Source organism: Apteryx mantelli, chromosome 3 (genome assembly GCF_036417845.1).
Source record: "Apteryx mantelli isolate bAptMan1 chromosome 3, bAptMan1.hap1, whole genome shotgun sequence".
Classification (NCBI taxonomy): Eukaryota; Metazoa; Chordata; class Aves; order Apterygiformes; family Apterygidae; genus Apteryx; species Apteryx mantelli.
This window is the reverse complement of record NC_089980.1, coordinates 11592212-11600845: the sequence shown is the minus strand read 5'-3', so window position 1 is coordinate 11600845 and position 8634 is coordinate 11592212. Positions and strand designations below refer to the sequence as shown.

At 42.3% G+C, this 8634-nt stretch overlaps 1 protein-coding gene across 5 annotated transcripts in view; it reads left to right on the top strand.

The window, feature by feature from the left end:
• The first annotated feature begins 427 nt into the window (after window positions 1-427).
• The window catches only part of SLX4IP (SLX4 interacting protein), an 86775-nt gene continuing 78568 nt past the window's right edge, over window positions 428-8634 (top strand). Inside the window, exons 1-3 of one of the 5 annotated variants that reach the window (XM_013949865.2) lie at window positions 428-450; window positions 3484-3670; window positions 8473-8521. In XM_013949865.2, the coding sequence (XP_013805319.2) occupies window positions 8495-8521 (27 nt within the window). In that variant the 5' untranslated portion in view covers window positions 428-450; window positions 3484-3670; window positions 8473-8494. Of the gene's footprint in view, window positions 451-1452; window positions 1529-3483; window positions 3671-8472; window positions 8522-8634 lie in introns of those variants that run through there. The other 4 variants (XM_067292704.1, XM_013949847.2, XM_013949856.2 and 1 more) reach the window with 4 other exon arrangements.

Here is an 8634-nt window from a genome sequence, read left to right as displayed (position 1 = left end):
ATAGCACAGAACAGATAAAACTGAATGTTAATATTGTTAATTATTGTGCAGCAAGTGATTAAAACACAAAATGACAAAATAAAGCCTTACGTTGTGAACTTCAACACAAGGGCTTTAAAAAAAAAAATTCAGATATCTTAAAATGTTAGTTGCTATATCTGAGAGGCAGTCATGCCCAATTATCTTACTTCTTTATCCTTGTTTTTTAGAAGTTACTACAACATCAGTTCAAAAGTAATAAATTCTCCCTCATCTAAAAAGTAGGAATACACAAGATCCTACTTTCCACAGATTTTCGTTAAGAAGTACCTACTATTACAGAAAAAAAAAAAAGTGCATGCTCAGATTTTGTATCAAAATAACTACTTCCTTTAACGGTTACAAGGGTACAAGCCGCAGAGCGGATGTTCTCAACCAGTTTGAATCCATTCGCTTCTTCACAGGGGTAAGGTAGGACGCTATGACGGGAGGCTACCGGGTCCGCCTCCGCCACGCCACGGAGGTTGCACCGCTTTACGCCACTTGGTGCATAGAACAAAGTGGACTCGGCAAATACACGCTTGTGCGGCACGCGCGACTAGCAAGGCGGCAGCGGGCGGCGGCGCAGCCCGGAGCAGAAGGGGCCCTACCCCGCGCTTGCGGGGCCGGGACGGGCGGGCCGCGGGTGACCGGCCCCCAGGGTGGCACGTCCGCCACCGACCCCCGCGGCACCTAAAGCCCACCCGTGCCGGAGCGGCCTGGCGCCACGAACTCTTGTCGGGGCAGCGGCGCCCCCGGGCAAGGGGCGGCTCGGGGCTAACGGCGGAACCGAGGGCGAAGGGACGGGGACGTTTCGGTACTCCCGGGGCTCGGCGGCCGGGCCGCGGGCCAGTCCCGGCTCCGGCGGGCCGTGCACCGCAGGCTTCACCCCCTCTCCTGAGGGCGAGGGGCTGCGGGCGGGGAGGGCGCTCCCCCGCCCTGTCCCCGGAGCTCTCCTGGCGCTCACCTCGGCTCCGGCGGCAGCCGGCCCGCAGCCCCTCGCGGGCGAGGAGGGCACGCAGCGGCTTCAGCAAGGGCACGGGCGCCCGCCGCGAGCAGCGCTCCGCCCGCCCGCCTGCCGCCTCAGCGGCGCAGCGCCTGAGCGGGCCGACCCCCAGGGCCGCGCGCCCCCCGACGCGTTTAAACCCCAACGGCAGCGAGGCCTCCGCGAGCCACGGAAACGTCTCCTTGCGCTCCCCCCTCCCCTCACGTCAGGGTGGTTGAGGCTAACGCCGGCGCCGTACTGTCCCTCTCACCCGCCATTGGCCAGGCCCGGCTCACGTGGCAGCGAAGGGCATTTGCCCTTCTTTAAAAAAAAAAAAAAAAAAAAAAGAGCTCAGCAAGCAACTGTCCCGCCAGCCATTTTGAGTTTGGGCAAAGTTGGGTAGGTAGCGGCTACAGCCGGCGGCCGTTTTGGATAGGGGAGAAGAAGCTTGCAGCCATCTTGGTTGGGGGCAGAGCAGCCGTTGGAGGCGTTGGTGGCACGCGCGACGTGGGGAGGAGGTACGATGTGAGTATGGAGCGGCCGCCCAGCTGCGCTCGCTTGTCCCTTCGCCCGGGGAGGCCGCTTGTAGGGAGCGGCCGCCCCTGGGCTTCAGTCTCGCTTTTCTCTCGAAATAAACGGGCTAGGTGATGTTCTATCTGTTGGGATAACTGCTGTGGCGAGGGCGCTGCCCGGCTCCCTCCGGATTTGCCTCAGGCACCGCCTCAGGCTGGTACCCATTCTTGCTACGCCCCCCTCCAAGCCCTCCCCCCCCAGCATGCCCCCTCCCTGCCTGGCTGCGTACGCTGTTGCTGCTGCCGCCGCCTCTCCCCCGCCGGCGTGGCAGCCACATCCACTTCTGCCGTTTTCAAAATACATCCCTCTAGATCATCAGCCATCAGGCTTAAAATAATAATAATAATAATAAAAAAAAAATCTAATCTTCCTTTCCTGCATAACTCACAATCACAGTGCAGTCACTGTGCATTACTCATTCACCTGAGTCTTCCTCCAGGTAGACAGTATACCCTGACAAAAAAAAAAAAAAAAAAGAACCCCAAACCCAACGCCCCCAAACCCTTTATTGCCAGTTGCTTGGCCTCTTCTCAAAATTACTCTTACCTCCGCTCTTGTTCTATTCTTCACCTTTTCTTTACTCACTCCCTTTTCCTCCTTCCCTCTGCTCCTGGAGTCACTGCCAGGAATATCTTCTATCATATTAATGCGTTTATTGCATGGTCTTATTTCCTGGAAGGGGAAAAAATTGATCATATTTATTGCCCTGCAGCACTTTGTTGTGAAAAACTGTCACCTGTGACTGTGAGCCACATGGTGGTGTCTTTCAACAAGCGGTAGTAAAGCTTTTGCATTTTATGCATAGTTGCAAAGTTTACAACAAAAAGATGGCACATTTTTGATTTATAGTCTCTATGCAGAAAGGAGCATAACAAAAAATTCTAAGTTTCCTAGAACAGTTGGGATTTAGCATTCTGTAATGTAAAACAAAATAAGCAACAACTGTCTGTAAGGGGCATGTTGTTTCTCAGAGTTTCTCATTTCTGTTTGTCTCTGCAGTTGCATGGTGAAAGCAGATTTTTGCTACTGTGCTGTTGAACTTTTAAAAATGCATTAGCAATTTTTGAATGAGGAAGTTTAGATAACAACAAGGTAAAAATATGTAAACCTGTTGGAAGAGTAGCTTCCAAAGGTTAAGCGGACAAATTGGGAGGAGTGGGCCTGAAAAATCACAAGATAGTAAAGCCTGAAAAGTCTTATATGTCCTTCCAGAACTAGAAATAATTTACCAAATATGAGTTTTGCTGAGTGTTGCACTTTACTAAACACTGATGTTCCTGTGATTAGAAAAAGAATTTTAGTGCATGCATTAGGAACTGGATGAAGGAATGGATTCAGAACTTAATGTTCCTGGGAGCCTTGACTTATGAAGTGCTGGCTCACTATAAAATAATAAGATAGGGGGTGGGGGTGAGGATTTGAATTAAAAAGAAGAAAAGATTCCATACATAAGAGCCATATCCCAAGTTTTCCTTGCCATTGCTAGGTAAACATTTTGGTCTCTAAACCATGGAGCGCGATTTTCTTTTCACCTTTTCCCTATAAATCTCGTGTCCCTTTCCGCATGTTGGCTGAGCTTCAAGAGGAGGCATGGAGAAGTGTCTGCCACAACCTAACTTATATCTGTATGCTTAAGAAAAGGGGTTTGAGACACTGCATTTCATGCACAAGAGCTGTAGTTATGCTAGAAGAACATTCACAGGTACCTGGCTTCCATAAAGGACTCTGGGCCCTGAATTGGGAGTGGACAGGGTTTGACTTAAATACCTAAGGTCTGGAGAATTCGGAAAAAAATCTGTATTACATTGTGATATTTATTTTTGACTCTTCTATAAAAATTGTTAATAATGGCTTGTCTTAGTGAGTTCTTCAATTAGTGTTTGAGGTTTTGGTTTTGCCTTTTTCAGGTGCCTGATTCTCCCTGTACGTAAAGACACCCAAAAATGGGCAAATGTGAAACGTTTGCAACAGTGCTACCAAAGTGTTAGAAGCTGCCATAACTTTGCAGGGGGGTGTGTGTGGCTGAAGTTTTCAGTTCCTGATTCCCAGTGAGTTCCAGATTCCCTCAGCACTGGAAGCTGCTTCTTTGCAAAGGTAAAATACTGATAATCAGCTGATAAAAAACAAACAAACAAAACCACTTTAGCTGTCTAAAAGGCCGTATATCCTGACTTCTGCTGAGTTTCTGCCATTCCACTTAATCTCAAATTTAGGAAGGAAAGACTGTGTCATTTTTGAAACATGTCTGACTCTTGCTAAAAGGAAACCTAGGTGTTTAATCCTAGATTTTGCTTTCTTGTACAGGTTTGCCATCAGAAATTTGGGTGTTGAAATACCATGTCTAGACTTTTTTCTTTTTTTTTTTTAATATGACTAATTTCTGAGAAGAGTTTTTCTGTCTTTTTTGCTTATCTCCACATTTCCTTATGCTCAAGTTACTTTACAGGTTTAGATTAGTTTATGACAGATATGGTATTTCAGGAAACAGATTTTTGTCACCAAACAGTAGCAGTTGTAGTAGTTCCCTACGTTTCGTGTTTTTTGCAACACAGAAAATGTCAAAGCTAAGTGTTTGGTGGGTTGCTGGCTTCTTTTCTTGTAAAATTGACAGGTGGGTGGTTTTCTCATTCCCTGTTCTTTCAGTATTAGGTATCTTTTTCATCTCTGAATTTCTGATCTTTTTGCATCTCTGACAGATCTGTGATTTTCCTGATGGATGCATTAGACATATTCTTTTTGTTCTTTTACAGATTTGTTTACAGTTTTTATGTCTTCTGCATTTCCTTTATCTTGTCTGTACTGCCAGTGAAGAGGCAGAAAATCAGCTTACTCTCATGCAGTGGAAATTGAATCAAAGATAACTTCCCTTGCACATCTTTTTGTCTTCCATAGTTTCATAAATTGGATTTGGAGAGTAATTTTTGTCTGCCAAAGCTCCTTGTCACTGCAGTAGTAGTGTATTTGTTGCAATAGTAGTGTTCTGAGTGGCAAATTGTTAGGCTAAAAAGGCCTTGTGATGCCAGAATAATATCAGCTGGTTCATCTTCATGTTTTGTCTGTTTTTAAGTGGGACATGAGCATGCGGTGGAGAGATAATGTTCTGGCATGTTTTGTTGCAACTCTTACTTGTATCATTACTACTGTAAGAATTGGTGATAAAACATTAACAGTCCAAACATTGTCCTTGAGTTCACAAGCCTGCAGAAACCTTGTGAGTCATATGCTTCCGGGAACATAGGAGCTTACCTAGGTTGTATGTCATTTTCTGAGCTGCATATGGCAAATTACCTCTCATGCTTTCATTTGGAGCCTTCTACTTACCATATGCCCAGGTACAGGTCATTCAGTGTAAGCATTAGGTTTGTTTAATATTACTGGTGCTGTTGCAGGAGCTCTTAGTTGATGGTGTGCTCCACAGCAAATTGAGTATTTGTTGTTATTTCTCTGCCACTGTTTTTCCTTTGGTTCTTTTTGGTGTGTGTGGGGGAAGCTAGGGATCATTAGTAAAGCTCTGATACTAAATTTTTTAATAAAATAAAATAAAAAACACAAACTCTGAAATGCTGCTGTGAATTTGGAAACAAGATTTATTTATTTTTCTAAGAGAATCTGAAGAGTCACGCTTACCTAGGTTTTGTAGTGTTTTGACAGGTGTTTTATTTGGTTTTCACTTTCGCATGATGGGGAGGATACACCTTCCGTGGAGTTCTTGAATGCTAATAATATGATGTTATACACCATTAAAAGAAACTGAGAAGTGCAGTTGTTTTTCACTTTGCCAGCTGCTATTTTCTTTTAGCATCTATTCCAACCTAGTTCTAGCAGCTGCTGTTTCAAGCTTTACTAGGTTTTTATCTCTTACTAAGATTCTTATAGTAGTTCTAATATGTTACTTATGTGGAGTACCACTACCAGCATGAATTGAAACAGAGCAAATGATGTGATATTCCAAGTGGTCCAGACCACTGTTCCCTACTTTGTGTTTCTGGAAATTGTTATCAGTAAAGTTGACAGAATTTACTCCAATAACAAAGTTTCTAGGACTATTATGTGCAAGGGAGAATGGTAGTTCATGTGGCAGAAAGCATGGCACAGCATCCCAGCTTCTATCTGCACTGCTGTTATTTGAAAACTTGATTTGCTTTGTATTACTTTCGGCTTACTATTACTGTGTAGCTGATGAGATACAATAGATATGAATCCTTTACTTTTGAGCTTTTCGGAACATAGTGGAAACATTCATTTTTATTAATTAACTTTCATTTTCAGTAGTTACTTGTAGAGTAATTCACAGTTCAAAATCATTTGTATTTGGTTACAGTAATACGCTTTGTTATATAAAAGAGACAGATAAGTTAGTTTACTTCTCACTGTGATCTTTTTACTATTTCTGTTTCTTACTGCTTGGATATTGATGTTATATACAGGCAAATCATTGAAATCATTGGGGATTTTCTTTGAGCCAGGTTATGGGATTGTGCTCTTGCTGCTTTCTCATTTTCATGTAGTTGTTTTCAGATGTCATGTCTCAACACTTGGGTATTTGGAATGGGAAAAACTGCCCAGAAGTAGTTATTTAGTTCAAAACTATTGCTGTTCAATTTTAAGATCAAAATTATCTCTGCTATGCTATGCAGTTCTTCAGTGGTTCTTTATCCTGTTTTGCGATTTTTTGAAGTTAACTAAGGATAACAACTGCATTTTGAAATACATAAGTGTAGTTCATGATAGAGACCTCACTGACCTGACTCGTGTTCTGAAATTTTGACAGCCCCGTCACAGTGGTTTGCAATAACTTGAAGTATGCAGTGACAAACTGGTATATGTTTCTCCATTTGTATTCTTTTTCTGTACTATCTCTTGCAAAATTGACCAGACTTCTCTAGCTTGTTAAGAGACTAATTCTTTAGGAAGCTTTGGAATGTAAAAGGCAACTCTGTTCTCCATGTGCTTTTTGTTGCAGTTCGTATATTACAGGCAGCAGCTACAGGAGCTTGCCTGTTGCCTTGGTTTTGAAACTTGAGCTATGTGTTTGGGTACTCACTCTTCTGCCAGCATACTGAGACCCTTGTTCACCTGATTTTCTCTCTGTTCTAGGTCCCTTCCTTGTCTGTTGCCTTTGGTCCTATCCTGTGTGAAAATAGTATTCATCTTAACCTTTTATTCCCTATTTTTCAAAGGTACAAATATGGTGCAGTCAGACCCATTCCATGTCTCTTCTGAACCCTAACACTGTGGGGTTAGCTGGAAAGATTTTTACCTATTTTTCCTGCCCAACACCTTATGTTATTTTTTTGACAAATTAATGTTTAGCTCCCATTAATGTGGAGAAAGATGATCTTTCCCTAGTAGTTTCAGTGCTGTGTCCCTAACTGTGTTGTAAGTTGGGAAAAAGGTAATTAAAAAACTGAAATCTGTTTGGAAGGTGACTAGAGCTATGGTGTTTGAATTGCAAGCCTACTTAAAACTTGTGGTGATTTGAGGGAGATAGTGTTTTTCTAAAAAAAAAGTTCTTAGTGATTAACAATATTAATGAAACCTGTAAATCTAACTGTCCACTGGAGAGTAGAACAGATTTCAAGATCCAGGAATTATGTTAATTGTGGAGTTTCTTAATAGTAGGAGTTTCTGGAACTTTCCTCTCACACCCAAGGAAGGGCATGTTTAGCTTTCAGTGTGAATGAACTCTTCTTAAGCTAATTGGAGTGGCCTGAGGCAGGGCCAGGATCTGTGCAGCTGGGTGCGCCTCAGTCAATAACCCAAATTAAGCAATCTAAACACTGTTTGCAATAAGCAGGAGAAGGGGATGTCTGAAGTTTGTTTTTCTTTTGTGCAGAGAATAATGCTTGGGTCACTTTTCTCTTATATGTATAATAGTATAAAATTAAAATAAATATCTATATCTATATAAAAATATATATGCATATACTACGTAGGTTTTCTGTCAGAAATCTGACCAGAAGCTATAGTTTCAAAAAAAACCCAAAAACCTCAACCCCCCCAAACCGTGCTTTGTTTTTGAACTTTTTCAAGCTTTGATGCAGCTGATTATCAGAACTGCAAGTAGGGAATGGATTTCTTAATTCTAAAATTTGCTTACTGCTGCTTGATGTTGCTAAGTTCCTGTTAAGAGAGCATGATGGAGGACATTATTTCTATAGGGCTACTGAGTGAAATGCAATAGGATGTATACAGGCTGCCATAGGCTCCCTAGCTTAGTAAGGATGGAGTTTCCATGAGGTAGGAGGGAATGAGCTTCACTGAGAAAGAAAGATTTGAGGACTCTGTTGAACAGAGCAAGTATTATTTCATATGTTAATTTTTTTTTTAAACAAGTAGCTCCAGGAATTTGGGGATTTTTTTTTTCTTTTAATGTGTGTGTGTGTGCATGCGTGTTTTTCCCTCTTTTCTTCGTCGTTCTTTCTTCCTCTGAGCTATGCAAAGGAATTTTAACTGAAAGCTATTACTTTGAAAGGGAAACTAGGCCAGGACCATACAGGTGGGGGCCAGAGGATGAGACAGTAGTCGAGGTAATATTCCAAGTTCAGTTTGCTGCTCTCCCAAAGGCTTCTTGTGGATAAGTAAGGTGAGTTTGTCTGTGTCTTGGTACTGGTCTGAAAAATAGTTCTATATTCAATTTCAGGTGTTGGATACTCAGTGCCTGAATGGTAATGAAGCTCATTAAAAGAAAACAAGATAGATTGCTATGTAATTCTCTTTTATATAAGAGTTTTCCTTGGATTTCTTGAAGGCAGAGTAGAGGATTTGAAAAGCAGCAGTATTGACCAAATCAGCTAGGTTTTTTAGTGTTGACTAGATCAAAATAATCCTTGTCATTTGGCATAGAGATCTGAGTTCTTTCTAGTGCTGATCATTTTTAATTCATATTTTTATAGGACCAGTTTACATTGAACTATCATGGCATCCAGCAAATTTGTCATTAAGGTAAGTAGAATTTCATAGCTTTCATTTAAAAAAAATCCTGATAATCCGTAATACCGAGTAGAGTATGTGTATGTTGAATTTTAACAGTTAATGAAGAAGAGATGCATCCTTCA